The following is a 26,087-nucleotide window of genomic DNA, read 5'->3' as shown; positions in this document are numbered from 1 at the left end:
CCAAAGCGCTTTTGAGTGGGACCCCTTCCCTCCTCTCCAGCCTGTCCAGAGCAGAGAAGCACGAGCAGCTGCCGCTGCCTTCAGCTCTCCAAACCCTAAGTAACTGCCCCTGCTGCTTGGTTTCCTGACCCTCAGTTCCCCGGCCTCTGGGCCTTTCCAGGTGCAGGGTCTCCTCTCCCTCCTCCTCCCTCCGATCCACTCTGCCCCGTTCCCCCGATTCCCAGCCCCTGCCGCCCTTCCCCCGAGCCACGGGTTCTACATAGTCCCTGACAACCCCCGGGAATAGCCCCAGGGCCTGGGCTTACTAGGGAGGTTGTGGGTTCAGGCGATTGTGGAGCTGATGAGGCTCGGGATCTACTCTTCTCCTCCTAACACATACACCAGCCCCCAGAGCCAGGCCCCTCCATCTCCAGCCCCACTCTGCGCTTCCTCAAATCCCAGCTGGTCCTGCTGCCATAGGACCACCCTCCGTCCCATCAGTGTATCCGAAAATCAGCCCCAGCAGAAACATTTATGTCTCTCCCAAGGCTCACGGGCCGGGAGCCGGGATCTCTAGCAAGGCCTAGTGGATAGAGCACAGGCCTGGGAGTCAGAAGGTCATTTATTCTAATCCCGGCTCTGCCACTTGTCTGCTGTGTGACCTTGGGCAGATCACTTAACTTCTTTGTACCTCAGTTACCTCATCTGTAAAATGGGGATTGAGACTGTAAGTCCCACATGGGACATGGACTGATTGATTCCTGATTAGCTTGTATCTACCCCAGTGCTTAGTATAGTGCATGTCACATAGTGAGTGCTTAATAAAAACCATTACAAAATGAAAATATTTAGAAAGAAACACCACAGGATGTGAGGGGTGAATGGTAGTGAAGAGCTGGGGGTGACACCAAGGTTGCCGGCTTCTGCGATGGGGAGGATAGTGGTTTTGTCGATGGAGATGGGAAAGTTATGGGGAGGTGTAGGTTTAGGAAGAGAAATAAGGAGTTCTGTTTTATACGTGCTTGAGTTTGAGGGGCTGATAGGACATCTGAGTGGAGGTAAGAGGAGATGTGGGATTGAAGGTCGGCTGAACCGTCAGGGCTAGAGAGATTTGGGAGCCACATAGAGGTGGTAGCTGAAGCCAAGTGAGAGGTCGATTATAGGACAGTGAGTGAGCATAAGGTTGAGGGTCCCAAACAGAGCTCTGGGGGATGCCTGCAGAAAGAGGATGAAAGAGCAGGAAACAGCGAAACTAAGATATATTCATTCATTCAATAGTATTTATTGAGCGCTCACTATGTGCAGAGCACTGTACTAAGCGCTTGGAATGTATAATTTGGCAAGAGATAGAGACAATCCCCGCCCAATGTCGGGCTCAAAGTCTAATCGGGGGAGACAGCAGAGCAAAACAGAACAAAATAAGACATTACACGATAAATAGAATCAAGGGAATGTACACCTCATTAACAAAATAAATAGGGTAATAAATAATATATACAAATGAGCACAGTGCTGTGGGGAGGAGCAGAAGGTGGGGGGGGGGAAGGGAGGGGAGGGGGAGCAGAGGGAAGGAAGATGGAGTGGCCAGAGAGGTAAGAAGAGAACCAAGTACCGGCAAACCCGAATCCTAACAGTGTTTTGAGGAGGAGGGAGTGGACCATGTTGTCAAAAGCAGCTAAGAAATAAGGAGGGAGTAGAATTAGTCAGTCGGTCAATAGTTTTTATTGAGCACTTACAGTGTGCTGAACACTATACTAAGCCCTTGGGAGAGTACAATATAACAATCAACAGATACATTCCCTGCCCGCAAAGTCTCAAAGGGGAGAGATGATCCCTCCTCTCAAGGAGTTTACAATCTAGCAGGGTAGACAGACATGGCAATAAATTACAGTTAGTAGAAGGAAAGGGACTGTGTACATGAACTTACTCTAGTGTACACTTCCAAGCTTTGTAATACAGTGTTCTGCACACCATAAGCGCCCAGTAAATAACACTGACAGATGAATTTGTGCTTTCATGATAGCGTATGTAAAATATACAGAAAAGTGCCACAACAACCCAATCTGCACACTCTCCTCCTCGAACACCAACCTTCTCACTGAGCAGCATGGCCTAGTGGATAGAGTTCAGGCCTGGGAGTCAAAAGGGCCTGGGTTCTAATCCCAGCTTCACCACTTGTCTCCTTTGTGCCCTTGGGCAAGTCACTTAACTTACCTGAACTTCAGTTATCTCATCTTTAAAAATGAAGATTAAGACCCTGAGCCCCATGTGGGACAGGGACCGTGCCCAACCTGATTAGCTTGTATCTATCCCAGAGTTTAGAACAGTGTTTGACACATAGTAAGCACTTAACAAATACCATCATCATCATCATCACCGCTGACCCCTTGCCCACATGCTACCTCCCCCTTCATATCCAGTAGATCATCTCTCTCCTCATCTTTAAAGCCATTTTAAAATCACATCTCCTCCGAGAGGGTTTCCCTGACTAAACCCTCACTTTCCTGTTCAAACACTCTCTACTGTGTTGCCTCTGCACTTGGGCCTGTCCCCCTTAAGCACTTTGATATTCACTCCACCCTCAGCCTCCCAACAATTTATTTTATTCATAATATATTATGGTATTTATTAAGTTCTTACTCTGTTCCAGACACAATGCCTATTTTTTTTAATGCCTATCTTTTAATGCCTATCTGCCCCTCTAGTCTGTAAGCTCTTTGTGGGCAGGGATTGCCTCCACCTACCTTTTGGCATTTTACTCTCCCAAGCATTAGTACAGTGCTTTGCACGTAGTAAGTGCTCAATAAATACCACTGAATAATTGAGAGGAATAGGGTGTGACTATCTAAGTGCTCAGCTGGCACAGGTGTTGCTGGTGTGCACTGGGGTGACTGTAAACTGATGAGAGGAGAAATTAATCGGGGAAGGGAGTTCCAGGCCATGGGGAGTGATGGAGTAAGAGCTTGGTCATAGTAGAGGCAAGAACACAACACAGTGAGTAAGGTCGGCTCGAGAAGAGCAAGGAGTGTAAGCTGAGGTATGAAGGGAGAATAGAGTGGATAAGTAGGAGTGGGATTGCTGGTCCTAAAGCCACTTATCTAGTGGCTTCTCTAGTTGTAAATATTTTTATATTTGTCTCTCCCGTTAAAGGGTAAATTCCTTGTGGACAGATAACATGCCAGTTGGTTATTCTATGCTTCCCAAGCGCTTAGTACAGTGCACCACATCAAGTAGCTGTTCGATAAATGTTACTACTGTCACTACTGTACTCCCCCAAGTACTTAATAGTTGAGAAGCAGGGTGGCCCAGTGGAAAGAGCACAGGACTGGCAGCCAAGAGACCTGGGTTCCAATCCTGGCTCTTCACTTGCCTGTGACTCTGTGTCTGTGACTTTGGACAAGTCACTTCACTTCATGGGACCTCAGTTTCCTCCTCTGTAAAGTGGCGGTTAAATAAGGATTGTGCCTGATTCGATCTACCCCAGCTCTTGGCCCATAGTAAATGCTTTGTAAGTACTACAGTTATTACTGCACAGGGTGGGTGCTCAAGAAATAGAATAGATTGATTGGAGCTGACCCGGAGGGGCATCACACAGGCCTGACAGGTGGCATGGGAGGAGCTGGGCCCCCTCAGCTGTGGAAGCTCATTGTGGGCAGGGAATGTTTCTATTTATTGTTATGTTGTACTCTCCCAAGAGCTAAGTACAGTGCTCTGCACACAGTAAGTGCTCAACAGATTTGATTGAATGAACGAATGAATGAGTCGGCCACAGGGAATCTTGAGATTGGGCAGCGAGTTCGTGGGGGCGGGAGGGTCAAGGGAGGAGGCGAGGTACTCTCTCGGGCTGGGAAGGGGTTCATGCCCTCTTTGTCCCCCAGATCCCAGCCTGGTGATGAAGGAGGCACCTGGCCCAACAACCAATTTGATACGGAGATGCTGCAGGCTATGATCTTGGCCTCCGCCAATGGTGAGTTCTCAGGAACGGGAGAGGAGAGGAGGGTGGGGGGAGGGTCGGGGGGCTGGGGGAGGGCCGGGGCTGCCACTGAGGCCTTCATCACCCCACTCCACCTCCTCGGCCTGGGCCCAGAAACACCCAAACCGAGTCCAGCCATTAGGGGAAACCAGGACGGGGAAGGCCTCAGTCCATGGGGGTGGTCAGATTGAGAAGGATCCCGGGATGGGGGCGAAGGGGGAGGCCCTGAGAGGAGACGATGACCGTTCCTAGAGCAGAGGGCAGCTGGGCCCGCTGAGACACCCAGGAGGGTGAGCTGGGCTGGGGGAGGAGGTAGATGGAGGGGACTTTGGGGCTATTATGGAGGGGTGGGGGGGTGGGGAGGCTGGGCCGTCCTGGTTCCCGGCCGGCCTCTGCCAGGTTTATGTGCCTGTCGGCCTCGGCTCTCAGCTCGGGGAGAGCCCGTTCCCCGCTGGAGTAGCCGGGATGGAAATCGTGCGGGACTGAAGTTGGGATTGGCGTGGCAGACGGAGCTCCCGAGCCGGGCCGGGGTGGATCCGGTCAGAGAGGCCAGAGGCGCACCGAGACTCGCGGCGGGCTTGGCCCGGGGCCGGGCCGTGGGCGGAACGGGGAGCTGCCGGAGCCTGGAGGATTTTAAGTAAACAGAGCGGAGAAGGTCGAAAAGGTTGTGGTTTGAACCCAGTCCCGCTGGCCCCTGGCCCTGGGGGACGAAGTGAGGGCAGGGGTTGGGGAGCTTCTGGATACACAGGCAGAGACTCCTAGATACACAAAGACATACACCGAGGGAGACAGAGGCACGCACTCGTTGAGAGTCAGAGACGCACAGGCAGAGAGACCCCAGGCAGGGACAGAGACAGATTCTCAGAGAGACACATCCGTTGAGATGAAGAGAGACAGAGATACACCCGAACAGAGACATCGATAGTCACTCAGAGAGACACATGAGTAGGCACACAGACACGGAGACACACCCACTGAGAGATGGGGAGAGACAATACTAATAACAGTGGTATTTGTTAGGCGCTTACTACGTGCCTGGCACTGCGGGTGGATACGTGCAAATAGGGTTGGCCACAGTCTCTGTCCCACGTGGGCCTCGCAGGCTCAATCCCCACTTTCCAGACGAAAGAACTGAGGCCCAGAGAAGTGAAGTGACTTGCCCAAGGTCACATAGCAGACAAGCGGTGGAGTGGGGATTAGAACCCATGACCTTCTGACGCCCAGGCCCGTGCTCTATCTAGAAGCACAGGTGGAGAGACCCCGGCAGGAACAGAGCCAAACGCAAACTGAGAGATGCAGAGAGAGAGAGACAGAGAGGCCCACGCAGGGACAGACACACACATGAGAGATACAGAGAGACCCACAAGCAGGGATAGAGACAAACGCACACGGAGATGCAGAGGGAGACAGAGAGGCCCACGCAGGGACGGACACACACATATTGAGAGATACGGAGAGACCCACAAGCAGGGACAGAGACAGACACACACACACACCGACGTCAGGCACAGAGACACACGGACAGGAAACGGACACTCAGAGACATACGTGGACAGGGAACAGAAAGAGACACACGGAGGGAGAGACAGAGACCTACAAACGGGCCGACCGAGGCCCCGCAGCTCTGCATCGAGGGGAGGCGAGGGGCTGCGGGGTCAGGGGGAGGCCAGGACGAGGAAGTGGGAGGGAGGTGGAGAAGAGCCAGGAGTCCTGGAGCTCAGGCCGACTCTCTCTCCCTCCTGCTCAGCGCCTGTGGCTTCCCAAGTCCCGCGGTTTCTCTGAGACCCAGGCGACCCCCTCCGCCCCGCTTGGCGTTCCTCATTGGGTGGGAAGGGGACCCCCGGGGGGGGGGCGGCGAGGTCGGGGCCTAAACTCATTAACGGAGACAGGAAAATCGAGGGGAGGGGGCGAGGGAGCAGAACCCTCAGGCGCTTAAAGGAGATGAGCGCTGGGCAGGGACTGTCTCTTTCATCTCTCAGACCCGGCTCCTCGGGCTGCCGCGGGAAGACCCCCGGGGGGACGACCCATCGCGGGCCCCTTTCTTGTCCCCTCCCGGCCCGTCCTTGGGGGGCAGGAAACGTTTCCCGTCTCCCCCGCCCCCGCCTCCGTCCTGGCCGCCGCCTCGCCTGGTCGGAGTCCCGGCGTTACTCAGCCTCTCCGGCCTTTAGTCACCAACAACATCATCCCCCCTCCGGCCCTCCTCCCGCCCCCCTGCCCCCATCCTCTTCTCCCTCCTCCCCCCCCCCCCCCCAGGCCCGTGACTCTGCCCTCGACGCCGCTCCGTGCGGGGAGCGGGAGACAGATGGGGGATTCTGCCCCCTGCCGGCGAGGCACGGCGACTCCTTGCGCGGGGAGAAAGCCTGGGCCTGTTTGGGGAGGGGTCTTTCGTTCGTTCATTCAATCGTATTTATTGAGCGCTTACTGTGTGCAGAGCACTGTACTAAGCGCTTAGGGGTCTCGGGAGTGGAATGTGTCGGGAAGGAGTCGGGGACTGCGACTGGGGTGACTAGGGTCCGAGAGTGGGACGTAGTGAGGGAAGGGCAGGGAGGGAGAAATGAGGGGATAGGGGTATTATTATTATTATTATTAATAATAATGATGATGATGATGATGGCATTGTTAAGCGCTTACTATGTGCCGAGCACTGCTCTCAGCCCTGGGGTAGATACCAGGAAATCAGGTTGTCCCACGAGGCGGCTCACCGTCTGAACCCCCATTTTACAGACGAGGTAAGTAAGGCTCAGAGAAGTTAAGTGACTTGCCCAAGGTCAGACAGCAGACAAGTGGCGGAGACGGGATTAGACACCCCCAAGTCCTCTGACTCCCAAACCCGGGGTCTTTCCACTAAGCCGCGCTGCTACTCAGCCGGGGGGGAGGGGCGGAGGCTGGGGTTGGGGTGATAAAAGGAGAGGGGAGAGGGCCGGGAGGGGGGGGGGGATCGTGGGGAGGGGCGAGGAGGGAGAAAACGTGTGGCATTTTGGGGGGATCGTGGGGAGAAGATAAGAGCGGAGGGTGAATGGAGTGGCGAAGAGCTCACCTCCTCCAGGAGGCCTTCCCAGACTGAGCCCTCCCTTTCCTTCTGCCCCCCCCCATTCCCCCTACTCCCTCTGCTCTATTCCCTTCCCCTCCCCACAGCACTTGTTATTTATTACTCTATTTTCTTAATGATGTTTCTATATCTACGATTCTATTTATCTTGACGGCATTGACGCCTGACTCCTTGTTTTGTTTTGTCGTCTGCCTCCCCCGTTTAGACTGTGAGCCCGTTGTCGGGCAGGGATTGTCTCTGTCTGTGGCCCAAGTGTCCGTTCCAAGCGCTTAGTACAGTGCTCCGCACACAGGAAGCGCTCCATAAATACGATCGAATGAATGAAAGAACGAATGAGGGGGCGGGGGGCTGGCAGTGGGTATCGCAGGGAGCTGAAATGGGGGTGGGTATCGAGGGGGGCTGGAAAGGGCTGTCAAAAGCAGCAGCGTGGCTCAGTGGAAGGGGCACGGGCTTTGCAGTCAGGGGTCGTGGGTTCGAATCCCAGCTGCGTGACTGGGGGCAAGTCACTTCACTTCTCTGTGCCTCCGTTCCCTCGTCTGTAAAATGGGGACGAAGACCGGGAGCCCCACGTGGGGCAACCTGATTCCCCCGTGCCCACCCCAGCGCTTAGGACAGTGCTCTGCACATAGTAAGCGCTTAACAGATACCAACATCATCGTTATTATTATTAAAAGGGAAGAGGGGGTCGAGGTTGAGGAGTGGGGGCGCTGGAAGGAGTGTGGGGGGGAGGGGGTTGGGCCCAAAAGTGGGGTCTCCCGGGCCGGGGCTCGTGGTCCACTCTCAGCCTCCCCCCCCCCCCCCCTCCCGTCTCTCTCTGTCTCTCGGTGTCTCTCTGTCTGTCCCCCGTCTCTTCCTAGAAGCGGCCGACGGCAGTTCCACCCTGGGCGCGGGCACCATGGGTCTGAGCGCCCGCTACGGCCCCCAGTTCACCCTGCAGCACGTCCCCGACTACCGGCAGAACGTCTACATCCCGGGCAGCACGGCCACGCTGACCAACGCCGCGGGCAAGAGGGACGCCAAGGTCACCGGCGGCGGGGGCGGCGCGGGGGCCGGGGCCGGGGGCGGCGCGGGGGCCGGCGGAGGCGGCGGCGGCGGCGGGGGCAACAAAAAGAAATCCGCCAAGAAGGAAAAGAAGTAGGAAGGGCGTCTCGTTCGGAGCCCGACGCCCCCCTCCTCCCACCCCACCCCCGGGCCCTCCACCTGTCTCCCACCCGCCCGGGGTCACCCTCCGGGCCGCTGCCCCCCACCGTGGCCGCCCTGGGCTCTGGGCTCTGTGCTCTCCCCGCCCCTCTCTCTGCTCCTTCGCCCCCCGGCTGGGGGTCTGAATATGCAACGGGGGTCGGCCCCCCCACCCCCGGACCCCCGATTCTGGGCGGTGAGATGGGGCTCCCGCCCCCCCCCCCCCCCGCCCCGGGGTTCCCGCTTTGAGTGACCCCCAGCCCTCACCCCCGACCCGTCTCTCCTCCCGGGCCTCATGCCTCGCCCCCGTGGGGGTCACGGGGGGCCCAAGGGCCCTCGTGGCTTCCCACACCCGGTAGCCAAATCCACCCCTCCCCCGGCCCCCAAGGGCGACCCCCCCCCTCCCTCCTCCGGCTCCCGGCGCGGCGCAGAGGGCAGACCTCCGGTGGCCGGAGACGGGGCCCTCCGCTCCCGCCCGCTCGGAGCCCGGCCTTGGGCCGGCCGGTGACGGGCTGGACGCCCCCCGCCCCCCCACCCCCCACCCCGAGGCCGAAGCGGGAGGCGGCGAGAGTGGGGATGCGGGGAGGGTCCCTTCACGTTCCTTCCCAGTCCACTGCATGCCAACGGCCCCTCCCCCGGCCCCACGGGCGGCTCTCTTGCATCGACCGGTTTAGCGGGCCTCTCCGCCCTTCGAGGAGAACCCACATCTCCCGCCGATTCGGGCGCCCTTCCCCCGGCCGGAACGCGGGTCTCGAACCCCGTGGACCCCCGGGCAGGGGGAGGCCGAGGGGGCCACCGCGGGTGGGCACCGTGTGCCCTTGGCACGTCCGGAGCCGGCGGGCCCCCCGGCTGGGCTCGGGGGGGGGGGGGGAAAGACGGGCCAGCGGGCCCTCCTCGCCAAATGCCAGCCCCCCCGCCCGCTCCGCCCTCCCCTGCCCCCCTCGGGTGCCCTCTGCTCTCCTCTACCAGGCCCTCGGGTCCTCCGCTGCCTTCTGGTACCCAGACCCCGGGGGGAGGGGGGCGAGGGGGTCGGATATCCCGCTAGCAACCCCCGGGTTTAGCCCTGGTACTGCACTAGATCCGTTTACACCGCTGGAGGGGCCTAGGGAGACCCCCTCCCCACCGGCCCGCCCCCCCCCCCTTGGCGTAGCGAATAGTGTCCTTGCCCCCCAGCTGGTGTAGAGTAGCCGTGCGTAGCCAGTGCCGTGTGCTTTCTCAGTCCCGCTCCAGTGCGCCTCGTGTCTCCGTGAGCTGTAGCCCCCTCCCACGCCCGCCCCGTGTCCAGTACTGACCACTTTCGCCCACCCGGCCTCTAAACGCTTCTCCTTCCCTATAGCCGTGCAGACCCGCCCCCGCCCCCCCCCCCCGCCCCGCCGCCTCGCCGTGTCCTACGCCAGTTTTATACTCTAATATTTATATGGCTTTTTTTTTTTCTTTGGGAAAAAAAAAATTAATAAAACGGTCTCTTCTGAGCGGCTGATTCCGGTGGGTCCGCGGGAGAGGGAGGGATCGGGAGGGCGAGAGACACAGAGAGAGAGACAGAGGGTGTGTGTGCGCCCGGGGGACGTTCGCCCCCTCAATCCGGGGGGCCGGGGGATGGGGAAGGGGTGACGCTGCCTGGGCGGGAAGCAGACGTGACGGGGTGGGCGTGGGCGTTTCCTCGCTCCCGCTAAAAATAAATATCCATCCATCCCCCCTTCCCCCACCCCCCGAAGGGGATCGGGGAGGGCGCCGTCTCCCCATCTCGAGGGATGCTCGGCTCAGCCCGGCGGGAGACCGCCCCCCTTCCTCGGTTCCCCCCCCCCCCCCCCGGGTATCCAGAGGGGCTCCGCGCCCCTCCTCCCCGTCTCTTTGCAGAGAACTGGGGTGGGGGGCGGGATCGGGGGTGGGGGGGATGGGAACGGCGCCGGGGATTGGCCCGGTGTATCCGGGAGGAAATGGAAATGGTCCCTCCCCTCCCCATCCTCCTTCCCTGCCCACGCTCTCTCCTCTCTTCTCCGCATCGGTCTCCCCCCCCCCACCGCCCCCGCCGGGACCCATTGGAATTCCGAGCCTGTTACTGCCCAAGCCGCGACAGGAATCACCCCCCCCCCCCCCGCCCCGGGGGGCGCGGGTCCAACGAGACCCTCGGACGGGCAGCCGGGACAAGGCCCAGAGGGGTCCGGAGGAGGGGGAGAAGAAGGAAGCGAGGCCCTCTCCCCCTTCCCCGCATCGGCGACTCCCCTCCCGCCCCCTCCCTCCCGAATCCCCTCCCCGGTCCAGCCGGGGAAGACGGTGGGAGAGGATACGGCTCCCCCGGCCCGTTGTCATGGAAACCGCTCCTTCCATCCCGTGCCCGAGGCCGTCTCCGCAGTGGGGACGACCGCAGAGAGGGACAGGGACGCACGCGCTCTGCCTTCGGCGACAGAGACAGAGAGTCGATGTGCAGAAAACCGAGCAAGTGCCGGACTCCCGGGTTCTATTTCTGGCCCCGCCGCCGCCCCCCCCGGCTCCGGCTGCGGCCCCCGGGGTCCGCCGCCCCCGGAAAAGGGCCGCCGGACGCAGCCGCCCCAGCGCGGGGAGCTATTTCCAGGCCCGGTCCTGGTCACCGCGGTCTCGCCCGGGGCGGGCGGGGAGGTGGCTGGCCCGGAATAGCCAGGCCCGGTCCCTGGCCAAACGGACACACCTGTGCCGGTCCATCTGGCCGGACGCGCTCGAGTCTCGGTGCGTTTCCGGCGGCGGGCACCGTCAACCCCTCAGTTGGCGGAGGGTGGGGAGCAGGCCTAACCTCCAGGGGCTAAGAGGGTTATGGCACCCAGCCCCCCGACCCCCAGCGGCCCCCGAACTAGGTCGAGATCTGAGAGGGAGTGCCAACCGCCCAGTCCCCCCCGTCGCCACCCCGCTCCTCCGCGGCCCGTGCGGGAGGGGGGACGGCGGGCCGCCTGCCCCCCCGTTCGGAGTTAGGACACCAGGACCGGACTGCGACGGAAGACTCCCGAAGTTTTATTAACTGTTTCGGAGAAGAATAAACCCGGCTCTCCCGTCAGCCTCGGGTATCAGAGAGGAGGAGGTCGGCATCTTGTCCTTTTCTATCAAATACAATTTAGCAAAAGTCGATTAAAAAAAAAAGGCGGCGAAGCCCCGGAGTACCAGCGAGCAGGGGGCGGGGGGCAGGAGGCGGCAAGGGCGGGCAGCGGCCGACCGGCTCGGGGGCCGGCGGCGGCTGACCCGGAGGCCCGCACGGACCCAGGGGCCGCCCCTCCTCTTCCCCCGGGCGCGAACCGCCCTTGGAAACTGCGACTCCCGCGTCGAAGGACGATTGGACCCCCCCCACCATCTCCCGCCTCAGCGAGGGAGTGCGGGGGGTCCGAGCCTCGGTCTCCATCCACGCCCCGGCAGGGCCGGCTCGGAACCGGGGGAGACGCCCCTGGCTCAGGGGGTCCCCTTCCAGGTGGGCGGGGCGGGGGGGAGGCCGGGGACCCCGGTGCCGGTGGAGTTCACGGCACGCTTCCAGTCGGCGGGCCCCTCACCCAGAACCGCCCTTGTTCGCCCGGGACCCCGTTTAGTGGTGTTTGCACATTTGGCTCCTGAAATATATTAAATTTATAAAAACTCAGCAAGCTCAGGCCCGGGGTTGAGAGGAGGGGGCAGGGGGGAGTAGGTAGCACCCTGCTTCCCCGGGGGGGTGGGGCCGGAGGGGAAGACCCGGCCTCGGTGACTCCCGCCCACCGGTGAACACCCCCGCCGTGGAGGGGGATGGGGGCGGAAGGGGCAGCCGTCTGCCGGCCAGCTTGGGTGGGGAAGGGGCTCCACGGAGAGATCGAGACCTCACCGGCACTGCCGTCTCGGCCCCTTACGTTCGAAAGGGAGGCGGGGGGAGAGGGAAAGAAGGGTAGTGAGGGGGCGACTGTTTGTCTCTTCTTTTTACACAAAATCTCATATAAAAATAGATCCATTCTGCAAAGTGATTTCTTAGCCAGGAGGCTCCGCCCCCTGTTGCCCCGCCACCCCACGCCCCCCGGACCGCAGGCAGGGTGGAAGTGGGGTAGGGCGAGCAGACGGGGGGGAGGCAAGGCGCGGGGGCCTCCAAGGCAGCTCGGGACGGTCCTCTCTCCGGCGACCCGGGGCGGCGGGCGAGTGGAGCTGGCTCCTTCCTCTCCGGGAGGGCGGGCCGGGGGGCCGGCGCCACCCTTGGCCAATAAATACCAACAGTGACAGAGCGGGGAGGTGGGGAGGGAACGACAGCCAGCTGGGGGGTGGGGAGGGCTCAGCCAGGCGCAGGCCCCCAGCCTCAGGCTGTCCGGGGACGAGAGAAGCCACAGGACACAGCTCGGCGGGAAGATGAGGGCAAGAGCGGTAGCCCCGTACCCAGCCCCGTGCGGTCAGACCGTGCCCGTCACGGAGTAACGGTGGCGGGGGGAAGGCGAGGGGGTGGTTAAGGCAGTGTAGACGGTCCCCGGTCCCTGCTTTGGTACTGCTCCGGCCAGGGCCGGGGGAGGGTCCGTCTCCCACCCCCCGGCCCCCCCCCCCCGCCCCCCCGCTGCCGAAGCGGTACGTACGCCGTGTGGAGGGGCCCGCCGGGGAAGCGGGCCGCCCCCTCCCCGGCGCCCGCCAGCTCCTCCCTGAGGCTCGGCTCTCTGGGCGGCCGGGCCCGGGCCTAGCTCGCGCAGCCCACCAGTTCCTGGGCTTCGTCGCGGAGGCCGCCGTGGGGCCCGTCGCCACTCCTGGGCACTTTCGGGGGCAGCCGGGTGCTGTCCTGGGTCAGCTCTGAGGCCAGGACGGCAGTCACGGCGCAGCCAGCTTTCCTGTTGGCTGTGGAAGAAGAGGGGTTCCGGGTCAGTCCCCCACCCCCACCGCAGCCAAACTGCGAGGGGACGGACACGGGGAGCGGGAACAAAGGAGCCGGTCTCCAGGGAAGAAGGAACGGGGCCAGGTGTGTGGGTGGGTCACCTTCTCCGCTCTACAAACCTCATTCAGAGCCCCAGAAAACGCCGGAGCCGCGGGCTGCCGGGTAGCCGACGGACCGTCTCCCGGGACCACCCAGCTGCCCACCGCAGCCGGGAGTTGGGTCTGGCGCGCCAACTCCAGCGAGCGCCCCAGATAGTGCCATGGCTACCGCTAACTGCCCCAGGGGCTCCCCCCACACTCACCCCCCACCACCGCCTGGGCCTGGCCCACTGCCATCTTCCTAGCAAAGGACCGCGGAATGGGGCGGGGGAGGAGGGGAGGCAGAGCGGATCGGCTCTCTTCCTGTGACCCATCCCGAGGAGCAGATGGTGGGACAGGGGCCGGGACTCGGGCACGGAGATGAAGCTGGCTCGCTCGGGGCCGTGGGACAATGCCGGGGGGGGGGGGTTCCCCAGACACTGGGCCGTTGTGAGGGGAGACGGGCCGGCACACACGGTGGCTTGTGCCCGGCTCTTAATGAAGTGGCCCAGGCCACAGCCCCCGACAATGGGGCTCTCTGTGCGGAGGCCGGTCCCCCGAGGCCTGCGGGCCTGCCCTGCCCCAGCCCGGGAAAGGCCTCCGCGGGGCCGGGCGAGGAAGGGCAGGGATGGAGAAACTGCCTCTTAGCCATAGGGAGACGGGATCCATGGGTCAGGGCACCTCTGCTCTCGACCTGCTCCTGTTCTGTGCACAGCATCTCCCGGATTGGAAGCTCCTTGTGGGCAGAGGTCGGGGTCTACCAGCTCTGTTACGCTGTACTCTCCCCAAAGGCTTAGTACAGTGTCTGCACACGGTAGACATTCAATAAATACCACTGATTGACCGGGAAAACCACATCTGTCCCGGCCCATCGCTTCCCTTGGTGACCCAGACTACCGTCGGTCTTCCCTAGCGTGAGATCTTTGCAGTTGGCCTGAAGGCACCACCCACCTGCTCATCTCCCCCATCACCCCCTCCACGTGCCCCAGACCGGGATCCGGTCGGCTCCGCCCGCCCTGGGAGGCAGGGTGGATGTGCCAACGGGCTCTCTGTCCACTCCGCCTTGAGTTCCAGCTCCCTGCTCCAGCGGGGCAGGAGATCCCGCAAGTTCCCACCCGGGGGAGCCACGCTCGGTAACTGGCGCTCAGGAAGCACCTGGGATTCCCCCAGCACGTCCCGGCAGGAAGTAGGCTTCTCCCGGAAGACGGGAATTCCCCGCCGAAGGGCCAGTGTCGGCTCAGACTCCCGACCGAGGGTGACTCCGGGCCGGGACCGGCCGCCGTGCCCGGCGGCAGAGCGGAGTGGAGGCCGCTGGCCGTGCGGCAGCGGCCTCCGGACCCTGGGGCCGTGAAACGGGGCAAGCGCTCCTCCTGCCCCCGCCTTGGTCAGTCCGGCTGGTCCGTGCCCGAGGGCTCTCAACCGCACCCGAGCTGGCCGCTACCCTTCGGGGCTGCTCTCCAGCCTCCGCTGGGGCGGGGAGGAGAGGAGCAGCTGCCAGACACTGCTCTGGGGCATGACTCGGTACACCTCAACCTGCAGCAAATTCTCCAGGGGTGACGCGTCTGGGCTGGGAGCCCTATAGAGGAGGAAGGGGCAGGGAGGCACCCCTCAGCTGGTCCGGGCTGACTCAAGCCTCCTCCGCCTTCTCTCCACCTGGACGCCCCGCCGGGGTTGGGCACTGCGATATGCTAGCTCAGAGCCAGGCAGGGGAACCCCGCTCCCATCAGAGTGGTGGGAGAGCCCCTGCTATCCTCTGTACGCTCACTGTGGGCAGGGAATGCGTCTACTGTAATAGTGTACTTTTCCAGGCACTTGGTACAGTGCACTGCACACAGTAAGCGCTCAATTCAGTCCACTGAAGGAACGGATGAAATGTGGAGCTGGGAGGCGGAGGAAGGGGACGACGGCCATCTCCGCCACCTTCTTTCCCTAAACGCTTTCGGGGGGTTAGGGGTTCCGTTTTCCGCTCCAGGGCGCAGATGTTGCGCTCCCCCTCACGCCTGCCTCTGCCTGGCCAGAACCCGGCCTTCTCCTCCCCCTGGGCCCTCCTTCACAGACTCCCCTCATCTCACACACCGCGGCTTGGCCAAAGCACCTTCCCAGAGCTACAAACCACCTCTCGGGGCCCCCTACGTGGATGGGGCAATTCCAAGGGTGAACTGCGGGGCCCACTCCCTGCCTAGGGTTAGAGTTGGTGGGGTGACACTCTCCTTTTCCCAAGGCGGGGTCCGTCAGTTCTGACTCTCCCCGCATCTAGATTCCCGGCCCCGCCTCCAGATCCCAGGGACTCACCCACGGCCCCAGGCACCTGACTGTTCAGCAGCTCGGCCCCTGCCCCGCTCACTCACCCTGGCGCGGTGCCCTCTTCCGTCGGAATGCCGCTCCAGACTGCAGGGCCTCCAGGAGGCTGTCCATGACCCCCGTCTCTTCGCCCTCTGCAGGGAATCAAAGGGGCGGGGGGCAGGGTGAGCAGCCTGGCCCCTCCACGAGGCCGCTCAGGTCTGGGCACTGCCCGACCACAACCCACTCGGCTGACGCTGGGTCCTCCACCCCTTCCAATGGGAACCCCTCCAGCCCTCTCACAGGGAGAGTGGGGGTAGGTGAGGAGAACTGTCTGTAGGTGTATGTAGGTGTGTGTGTTGGGGGGAACACTTCTTGCCTGGGGGTCCTTAATTTGGTCCTTTTTCGGCACCAAGCCCCGTGCTAAGCACTGGGGTGGACCCGGGTTACTCATGTTCAACTGGGCTCCTGTCTCTGGGTCTGAGGTTATCACAGCAGCCGTTTGGCTCCTTTCCTCCTCCTTGCCGGGGCTCAGTCGCCATGCCCGCCCCTCCCTCCCCCCCCGCCCCCAGCGTTGCCTATTCCGGGACGTGGGCCAGGAGTGGCACCCGCGGGGCCTCGGGCCACCGCACGGCCCGGGCGCGGGGAATGGGCTGGGACCACGGAAGGGCAAAGGGATCACGGCCATTTGCCACTGCGGGGCGGGGGCGCGTTCCGCTTCTGCTCCCAACGCCGGCGGCAGCGGGGCAGGTCGGCCGGACCGTCGGGCCGACGGGGCGGGCGAGCCGGGGAGAGCGAGGGTGCGGAGATGGCGGAGCGACAATTGGGCGTCGCTCCCTTAATGGGGGGGAGGGTGGCTCTTTCGGGAGGGCTCACCGGCATGTGGGGAGTTAACCTGGAGCCCGAGAGCTCCCGGCTCGGTTTCCATGGCAACCGCTGGAGGGTGGTGAAACCCGAAACTGCGAAATCCCCAAGAAACAGCTGAAACAGCTGCCCCGCCTGCTCGGCCCGGGGACTCGCTGCCTGCAGCGCCACCCGCCGGACGACCGCTGCAACTGCCGCTGACCTACTTAGGTGGGGGGTCGGGGGGGGGGGCCCCCCAGCACCCGGCTCCACCTGCTGGCAGGGCTCAGGGCCGCACCCTGGGGGGGGACCCCCTCCAGAGGACCCCAACCTGGCCCTTAACCACCCTCCATGGCGACGGGGCTGTCGAGGGGGGCGTCGGGGGCGTGCAGCCCGGAAACGGGCCCCGGGGCTGGAGACAGTGGTTGCGTGGGGTGGGGGTCCTTCCGGAGGGGCAGAGAATTGAGGTCCAGACTGCTGGGGGTCCCCCAGTCTCCCGGGTGGGGGTGGAGGCAGAGGAGGGGGGTGGGGGGAGCGCCAAGCTCAGAGAACCTCTCACGGCATCTTCCTGCACACGGCCTGACGCCAGCAATGCGTCTCTCCTCCCCCCGCCCCCAAAAATGCCAGCTTTGGGGCCACGGGGCGATAGGTGAGGTGGGGGTGCCAGCCTAACCCCCACCCCCACGCTAGGATGTTGGCTTCGGGGCTCCTGTGATGTGGGGCTGCCAGTTTAGCCCCCACCCCCTTCCAGAATCTCGTTCTCTAGTCCCTGGGGGGGAGGTGAGGTGGGGTGCCAGCCTAGCCCCCTCTCCCCCCTGCCAAACCACAATACTGCCCTAGGGTCCCACGATGTGGGCGAGGGGGGGGGTGCCAGCCTCGGGACCCCTGCGAGGTTGGGGGGTGCCAGTCTAGCACCCCCTCCCCTCCAGAGAGCCGGCCTCAAGGCCCCCCTCCGGGAGATGGGGGAGAAGGGGGGAGGTGCCAGCCGGGTTCTTGGAGCACTGTGTTTCCACTTCCGCTGCCCGCAGCAGGAGCAGCCAGGGAAGGGGGGGAGGGGGAAAGCGGGGAATTAGCAACAGGAAAGGAGCAGAGGCAGGAAACAGAGCAGGGCAGTAATTGAGGCCATATGTTCCGACAGAAGAATGCGGCTGGGAGCGAGGGACCGAGCCTGTTCGGGAAGGACAGGGACTCCTGGGGATGGTGGGGGAGGTGGGGGGAGGAAAGGGAGGGCGCCCAGCCCTCCCTCCCAGTACCTAGAAGCCCCAGCTCACCCCAAAGGGCAAAGGGCATGGTGGGCCCCGGACCCGAGGGCAGGCTGAGTGTGCGCGGGGGGGGGGGCCTTGGGAGGGGAACGGCGCGGAGGGCAGGAAGGGGAGGTGACGACACAAAGGGTTAAGGCGGGGGGCCTCCTTCAGCAGGGAGGGCGGGGGCGAGGGGAGATCAGAGGCATTTTTGAAAGGGCGGTGGAGGGGGAGCGGGGCGGGCGCTAGCAGAGATAGAGTGTCACCGCCACGCCGAGATCAGAGCACAGAAGGAAGGAGGATGGGGGGAGGGAAAGGGGATGGAATGTCAGAGACAGAACAGCAAAGACAAACGAGGCGGGAGAAGACGGCTTCTGCGTCCACCCTGGCTCCGGAGCCCGACAGCTGGGGCTTCTTGCGTGCGGGGTCCGTGCCCACCCCCCGCCCCCCGCGTCCCCACCCAAACCTCCCCAGCCTCCAGCTGCCCCCCGTCTGGCCACCCCGGGGGACCCACCTGCATTCATGTCGATGAGCTGCGCTCTCTTCTGCTGCTTCTCCAGACGCTCCTTCTCCGCCTTCTCCTTGGCCAGCTTCGCCCTGCGCATCTTCTCCTCCGTCTCCCGCCGCTTCTGGTTCTCCTTGAGGGCTTGCTGCGGGCAGAGCGCCACATGGAGGGGCTGAGCTCTCCCCGCGCCGGGGGGGTCCGGGGACGGGCGGCCCCCTACCCTCGGGGCCCCTCGCTCACCAGAAACATGTTCTTGAAGTTGTGCAGGTCCATGAAGAACTCTTCCACGGTCATCTTCTTGGGGTCGAAGAGGAAGTAGTCCCCCAGCTCCTTGAACAGGGTCTCCATGTTGTAGTGCATCAGCCGCAGCTTCTCGTACTGCTCCTTGGCGTCCTTCACAAAGCCGTGCTGCCCGGCGTCAAGGATCACGGCCTGGAAGCTGGGGGGCTACGAGCCACGTCCGGGACACCTCCTGAGCCGCCCGCTTCCTCTTACCCGTCGCCCTCAGACCGTTTTCTAGATCTCCTCCTCCTCAGTCGCCGTACCATCTGTAGCCACCCCGACTCCAACCCCAACCCCCACCCTCAACCTGCAAACTCCGGGGTTCTCGTTCCCCGCAGAGACCCCCCGATCTCTAATCTGCCTCCCCTTATCGCAAGCCATCATGAATCACCTGGGCTCCCTACCGACCCTCCCCTTTCTTAAGAGGGAGACCCACACTCCTAACATCATCCTCTCGCCCCCTCCCTCCCTCCGAGGCCCGGGCACCGGCAACGCCCAATTCTGGATTCCCTCCATAGTACGTCTCCTTCGCTCAAGCTCCGGGAGAGACTCCGGGCACTAGGCCGACTTCTGCCCTATTTCCCCCACTGATGTTTTCTGATCCCGGCTCTGCCATTTATCTGCTGTGTGACCTTGGGCAAGTTCCTTAACTTCTCTGTGCTTCAGTTCTTTCATCTGCAACCTGGGGATTGAATATCTGTTCTCCCTTAAAATACCACAGTTACTATTACTGCTAATAATTACTATTATTGCATCGCCTCTCCCCTTGAGTCTTCTCCTAAGTACTTGGGTACTCCCTCTCTCCCCCTACAACACTTAGATAACAGATTTTTTTAATTGGGTTGCTCCCCTCCCCGCAATTTACTTTAGTGGGTTCCCTCTAGACTGCAGGCACATTGTGGGAAGGGAACGCGTCTACCAACTCTGTTATACTGTCCTCTCCCGAGCACTTAGCACAGTAATTTGCGCCCAGTAAGTGCTCAATAAATTCTCCAGATTGACTGTTGAGCTCCTTGAGGGCAGGGATTGTGTCTATTCATTCTAATGCACTCTCCCAAGCACTAATGCTCAATAAATACTATGGATTGATGGTTAGCTGCTTGAGAGCGCGGATTGCGTCTATTATTTCCACTGTCCTCTCCCAGTGTTCTGCACAAGGCTGTAAGTTCCCGGAGGGTAGGGGTGGCATCTACCAACTCTCTTGTACTCTCCTCATTACTTCGTTCAGTGTTCTCCACAGACAGCAAGCTTAATAAATGTCTGCCTCCCCCTGTAGACTCTAAGCCCACTCTGAGAGGAATCACACCTACCATTTCTCCTGTACTGTATTTTTCCAGCTGCTAAGCACAGTGTCCCGCACAGGGTAAGCACTCAGTAAACGCCACTGATTGGCTGATCGGCTCTATTATTTACCCGCTCTCTTCCTCCTCAATATCATAACTCATACGTCTGGTCTCCCAAGCTCACCTGCTTACTGAGCTTCACCCTCAACTCTCCGGCCCCTGATCCCGGCTCAACGCCTTTCCTCTTGCCGGGAACTCCCGGCCCCGTTCACAATCCTACACCACGGCCCTCCCCGTCTTCAGGCCCCTCCCGGCCCCTCCAGATTGAGCTCCTCCTTCCCACATCACATCAACCCAACTACGCCTTCAGCAGGTGCTCCCACCCCTTATTACTTTGGCATATTCTTGACAGATTAACGTTCACTGGATGGCCTGTGTCCGTCAGTCTCCCACATTGGACTCTAAGTTCCCAGAATGGAGGGCCCAGGCCTCTTCCTCAACTGTAGTCTCCCAAGAGCTTGGTGCGGGGCTCTGCAGGGGCTCGGTATGACTGGTTGACTTATTTGGTCGGGCACCGAGACTTCCCTACCCTGATTCCTTGCCACCTTCATCTCCTACCATTTGTCTGCTTTTCCTCCTCCTCTCAATCTGGGCACTTCTCCCCCACCCTGCCTGCTTCAGAGCAGTTTGCAAGCGCAGAATAGTTGTCGCTGCTGCCTTGGGGAAGGACACTGGCTGTTTTCCAGCTACGACCAGGTCAAAATTACCCAGGTGCCTCCCCGAGGCTCAGGAGATGGAAAACATGGGCCGCCCCCGGCCCCAGAAGGCTCTCTGGCTGAGCAATTTTCCACGTCCAAGGTCCTCCTGCTTGAGGTAGGGGGATGGGGGAGACCCTGCCCTTCCTCCCCTTCTCTGGCTCATCCCTTCAGAGAGGATATGGTCATCTTCTCCACAAACTTATCCTTCTCATCGGTAGCAGCTGGGAAGTTCTCAATGTCGCGTTCCACGTCTGAAATCTGCTTCCTCATCAGGTCCAGGTTCTTCTGTAAATTCTCGGCGGACACTGAGTGAGAGGGGCGAGGGGTGAGGGCGGTTGGGCGGAAGTCTCCCCGCGGGTGCGGCCGGGACCGAAGCCCTTTCCCACGGGTCCCTGCTACACACGCGAACTCCGCCCTGGCTCACGCTCTCTGCTTAGGGACCCCAGGGAAGTCCGGCCCGTGGGGGCTCGGCCACAGTGGGCAGCAGGGCCCCAACTGGAATGTGTCGGAGGACGGGGTTGATGGGAGGGGAGGGGGGGCCCAGCGGGAAACGTGGAGCCCTTGGTGGGAACTGGAACTGGGGGAAGGGAGGGATGCTGGCAGCCACTGGCCTCTCCTTTGGGAGGAAGCTGCTCTCTCTCCCACACGAGAGAGGTCTGGGCTTCGCCGGGGCCACCTTGGCTCTCCTTTCGGCCCGGGACCGCGACCGAACGTGCCTGCTCTCCTGAGCTGCCTCAGTCGCAGGGACACCCCGCAGCCCCAAGCCCTCGGGTCCCCTGCAGCTGGCCCGGCCCCGGATCCCCAGCCCGCCTCTCGAGCTGTCCCCACCTCGGCTGGCCTTCTCCACGTGGGTCAGCTCGTTGGGGAACTCGAGCACTTCGGGGTGTTGCGATTCGCACAGCTCCACCAGGAAATGCAGCAATGTCATCTTCTGATCGGTGGACTTGGTGTCCCGCAGCTGGGCGGAGGGGAGGGCGGGGGGGACAGCGGGGAGAGGAGCTGTGAGCGGGGCTGGCCGGGAACAGGAGACTGCCGGATTGGGGTCTCCGGGCAAAGCCCGGCGTGGGCCAACCGGGCGGGTGCCGGCTTGGGCGGTGGCTCTCGGGTGCTACGGGGACCGCGCACACCTCGGCCGGTAAGCACGGCTGCCGTCACACGCTTACGCTGTGTCCAGCGCCGTGCCGATCGGATATACTCCCAGTCCCACGAGGGGCTCAGAGGCACCTCCGCTTTACAGACGAGGACACTGAGGCCCAGAGAGGCCAAGTGCCTTGCCCCAGGTCCCCCGGCGGGCAGACAGGGCCAGGATTCCCGCCTCCCCGCACTTTCCCCGGGACCACACGGCCTCCCTCCCTTCCGCCCCCGGCCCGCCCGCACCTTGCAGAGGAAGCTGATGTTGAAGCCGAAGGCGCCGGCGTTCCGGGAGCCGGCGTTCATGTAGTTGCCGACGAGCAGGGTGAGCTCCAGGAGGCTGGAGAAGTTCTGACTCTTGCGCACTTCCTCGCAGGCCGCCGTCACCGACACGATCTCGGGCTTCACGTTCTCCACCTGCTCGCCGAACTGCAGCTTGAAGAGGATGGCGTTGAGGCGGGGCCGCAGGCGGGGCACCGTGCCCATCTGTCCAGGATGGGAAGGGAAACGGTGTCACCAGCCGCCGAGCGGAGGGAAGGGGGGAGGGCATGCGCCCCGGCAGGAAGGAATGACTCCACTAATCTAAACATTGACTGCTACTTGTAAGGGCTTCCTGTGTGCCAAGTGCCGTGCTGGACGCGGAGGTAATTAACGGGAGAGAAACCAGCAGCGGCAGCGGCGTATCCGGCACCGAGCTACCAGCCTCCGTGCCGTTGGGTTCTCCCATCGGTACATGAGAACACACCGGTGGCGGGACGCCTCCTCAAATCTAGCGTGCCTGGCAAAGTCACGGCCGGCCTCGGTGGCAGGCAGGGTTGTTGGACTCTGGACCGAGAAGAGCTTGAAACTCTACTCTCCTTCTCTCTATCCCTGCCCTCACCTTTCATGCAGGTTTTGGGTTTTAATGGCTTCATCTTTCCCCAAGGACCTATCACCAGCCCCCTCTCCTCTTTATTCTTAGACTGTGAGGCCCCTGTGGCTAATTCTCACCTATTTTCTCCCCAGTGCTCTGGACAGGGCTTTGTACTGAAAAGGCAATTAATAAACGCTTCTACTATTACTTCGGGATACATTCCCGTCTCATAGAGGGCTCTCGGTGGGGAGGGAGAGCAGGTCTCTTACCCCCATTCTACGGAAGAGGGAAATGAGGCCCAGAGAGGTCGAGTGACTTGGCCTGGGTCGCCCCAGCGGGCCGGTGCCACAGCTGGGTCCCTGGGCGGGATCTGCGGCCGCCCGGGGAAGAGGGTGAGGGCCGCTCCCCTCCCCAACGTCCCCGCTGTGGGGAGATCACGCCGACCGGCTCGGACGCCACTCACCACGACGCCGAACTGTTCCGACTCCGCCAGGTCGTCGTACTCGTCCTTCAGCTCCGCCAGCATCTTCAGCTGCTCGGGCTCCGGCATCTGCTTGATCAGGTTCTGAGAGCAGGAGGGAGGGAGAGAATAACACGGCACTCCGTCCCGCTCCGAGCAACCCCAAACCTCAGCCGGAGCCTCTGCCCCTTCGCCCCACCCATCTAGCCCAGCCCTCACGGGCCGGGGGCGGACGGGGAGGCGGAAGGGGACACGGACCCAGCCGGGAGCCGATTCACTGACCGGGACAGAGCACTGGTCGTTCAAGGCTGCAAGGAGAGAACTGGAGTCAGGGGCTCCTCCGGGGTCAGCGGTTGGGTTGAGGACCGCACCGGGCGGTAGGGGGCCGGGGGGCCCGGACCATGCCCAGGAGAACGACATGCCAACTGTGACCGGGCCCCTCTGGGTCAGGGGAGCCGTCGGGAAAGGCCTCAGAGGGAATACCAGTCTCCGGCTCGGACACCCTGCTTCACCTGCACCATCGACTCGGTCAGGACGGCCTCGTTTAAACTTCCCAGGATCACGTTCTGATATCCTGGTAGGCCATGCGGAAGGAACCCAGGAAGATCGCTGCCGAGAAAAGGGAAATCAGTCACTCGGGCGCTGGGACCCCGCTTCCGCAGGGTGCCCCACGTTCCCCGTCCCCCTGCGTACCCACACCCGGGATAAACCTCTTCCTCATCCCCCGGGGCAACCCCAACCCAAACTGAGGCACCTCTGGCTCTCCTCCCCTCAACAGGGCAGAGTTGATGGCGGAATCCCAACCCCCCAGGCGGCCAGGGCAGGGTCAGTGTCGAAGCCCAAACGCCCAGCTGGCCGACGTAGGGTCGGTGCCGATAACCTCAAACCCCCGGCCAGCCGGGGCCGGGGCTGAAGCCAGCTGGTCCTCCCGCTCCGAACGGGTTGAGAATGTGGAGCAGGTCCCAACCACTGGGCTGGCCCAAGCTAATGGTCTCTCCACTTGTCCCTTCTAAGGATCGGCCCAAGAAAGAGAGCAGATACCGCCGTGCCATCTAAGCACAGAGTAAGAGGGAATAAACAAGGGGAGAGGGAAGAAGTGAGGGCAGAGGGAGGAAAGGAAGACGGAGAGGGGGGAGACGGAGGAGAGCAATGGAATGTACCCTCCCGTGTCTCCACACACAACCAAGAGATAGTGGCGACGTTGCCGGCCCGGGTTAAGCCTCAGCCGCTCGTAAAAAGGCCAGAGGCCTCCTGGGTTTTCTACACTTGTCAGAGTGGCTCTGGAGAGGTCCCAGAGGAGCCCAACTTGGCAGGCCATGGGGCAAGGGGTCCACGAGGTGAGGAGGGCCATGGGGAGAGGGGCCCAGAGGTAGGGAGGCCAGATGTGGAAGCAGATCTGTTGGGCCCAAAAGGAGGGAGGAGTGGTCGGCCCAGAAAATAGGGTCCCAGCACCAGTTGCCTGCAGGTCAGCCACCACGGCACCCCACTCAGGAGCTTGTTGTGGCCAGGGAATGTGTACTGGACTCGCCCAAGCACTTAGAACAGTGCTCGGCACACAATGAGTCCCACCGATTGATTAATTGGGAGACTCACAGAGGTTCTGAGCTGTCTTGGAATCCAACACCTTCAGCTCCTTGACTTTTTTCTTCTGCACGGCCTTCTCCTCTCCGCCCTCCTGATCCTTCTTGGCTGCAAGGACAGAAAGTGGGATGGACAGCGAGCCCGGACCCCCGGCCTCCGAGGGTCAACATCTGGGAGGCAGCTGGCTGCCCTGCTTTCTGGAAGGGGGACAAAGTGGGGGATACCGTCCAGGCAGAAAGGAACCCACAAGGTGACCCACGAGGGGCAGTTTGCCCCATCCCACCCCCCAGTTAGGATTAGGAGGACGGGAGGGCAGGAACGATGCCGGGACTGTCCAGTTTGGCTTGAGGGGAAGGGTGCGGTCTGTTAGGGCAGGGAACTGGGGTCCCTGGAGTGGAAAGAGGACAAGCCTGGGATACAGGAGACCTGGGTTCTAATCACCGTTCTGCCATTTGCCGGCGGTGTGACGTCGGGCAAATCATTTCTCTTCTCTGGGCCTCGGAGAAGGGAGGATTCAAAACCTCTTCTCCATTTTCCCGTGAGGGAAAGGGATAATCCTACCAGGCTATCTCATACCCACCCCAGTGCTTGGTATACTGCCAGACATCTAGTAGGCGCTTAAACAAATACCACAGCCATTATTAATTCCCGGAGGGAGGGGAGTAAAACGGCCTGGCCTTTCTGCTCCGATGCCCCTCAGCTGCCCCCTCGTCCACGGAACTGCCACGGGAAACACGGAAGCCCAGAGAGGTCACGGTCTGGGCCCGCTGCCGAGAGAGGCCAGAGCTCCGCGCCTGCGCCGGCGAGAGGCCGGGCCCCCCGAGAGCACCGGCACGGCCCGCCGGTCCCCCCGCCACCCGGGGCTCCCCCAGGGACCGAGGATGGAGTACGGGCCGGGGGCCAGGCGGCTGACTCCCTGACCTCGGGCCGGGCGGAGCTCCCAGAGGGTGTGACCCGGAGTTGCCGGCGGGTGCCAAGCCCACAAGCAGGCCCGGTGTGCCAGCTGTGACGCGGGGCGGTCGGCCAGCAACGGTCTCTCTGGCCCTGCCCCGCTGGCCCACCTCTCTCCCTCCCTCCGTCCCCCCGCTCCCGCACCCGTCTAGGTCTCGGCAAGTCCTCTGCGGTGGCTGCGCCCGGAGCCGCCGACCCAGTTCCGAGTGGGACAGAGAGACCATCGGGAGAGCAAGGGCTTTGGAGTCAGGGCTCATGAGTTCGAATCCCAGCTCTGCCACTTGTCAGCTGTGTGACTGTGGGCAAGTCACTTAACTTCTCTGTGCCTCAGTTCCCTCATCTGTAAAATGGGGATTAAGACTGTAAGCCCCACGTGGGACAACCTGATTCCCGTGTTTACCCCAGCGCTTAGAACAGTGCTCTGCACATAGTAAGCGCTTAACAAGTACCAACATTATTATTATTATTATGAGGCTTTAGCTCGGAGCTTATCTGCCTCGGCTCATCCTCCGAGCCGCACGGGAGCGGGGGCAGGGGGCTGGGACCCCCCCCGCGTCCACCCAAGGAAGCTGATGGACGCCGACGCCCAGTGGTCTCGGTGCAGCTCGCCCCGGGCGGCGCAACAGGGCTGGCTGAGACAGGGTGGCGAGAGCGGCTTTGGGGGTGGGCGCTGCCCCCGACGACTGGGGATTTTCCACTGGTGCCCAGCGATCGCACAGCTGGCACAGAGGAGTCTCCCGGCGGATTAACCCCCCCGCTCTCCCACGCCAGCTCCCCGCCCTCTGCATTAGGGCAGGGAGGTGTCCCCGCTTCCCCGGCGGCCCGGGGCAGCGG

General features: G+C 62.2%; 2 protein-coding genes across 20 annotated transcripts in view; one reads left to right on the top strand and one right to left on the bottom strand.

Moving 5' to 3' along the window:
• Positions 1-9,652, top strand: part of LOC100092558 (protocadherin gamma-C4-like) — a 129,029-nt gene extending 119,377 nt beyond the window's left edge. For all 19 annotated transcript variants that reach the window (XM_029053306.2, XM_029053303.2, XM_029053298.2 and 16 more), the window contains exons 3-4: positions 3,858-3,946; positions 7,859-9,652. In XM_029053306.2, the coding sequence (XP_028909139.1) occupies positions 3,858-3,946; positions 7,859-8,139 (370 nt within the window). In that variant the 3' untranslated portion in view covers positions 8,140-9,652. The remainder of the gene's footprint in view (positions 1-3,857; positions 3,947-7,858) is intronic.
• Positions 9,653-12,697: 3,045 nt separating this feature from the next.
• Positions 12,698-26,087, bottom strand: part of DIAPH1 (diaphanous related formin 1) — a 60,946-nt gene continuing 47,556 nt past the window's right edge. Inside the window, 11 exon segments of the mRNA XM_029052983.2 lie at positions 12,698-12,971; positions 15,434-15,520; positions 17,964-18,099; positions 18,195-18,359; positions 20,458-20,582; positions 21,106-21,235; positions 21,655-21,894; positions 22,725-22,826; positions 23,234-23,289; positions 23,292-23,330; positions 24,315-24,410. Coding sequence (XP_028908816.1) covers positions 12,817-12,971; positions 15,434-15,520; positions 17,964-18,099; positions 18,195-18,359; positions 20,458-20,582; positions 21,106-21,235; positions 21,655-21,894; positions 22,725-22,826; positions 23,234-23,289; positions 23,292-23,330; positions 24,315-24,410 — 1,331 coding nt within the window. The 3' untranslated portion in view covers positions 12,698-12,816.

This window comes from Ornithorhynchus anatinus, chromosome X2 (assembly GCF_004115215.2).
Source record: "Ornithorhynchus anatinus isolate Pmale09 chromosome X2, mOrnAna1.pri.v4, whole genome shotgun sequence".
NCBI lineage: Eukaryota > Metazoa > Chordata > Mammalia > Monotremata > Ornithorhynchidae > Ornithorhynchus > Ornithorhynchus anatinus.
The sequence above is the reverse complement of the archived record's forward strand: the minus strand, read 5'-3'. Positions and strand labels throughout refer to the sequence as shown.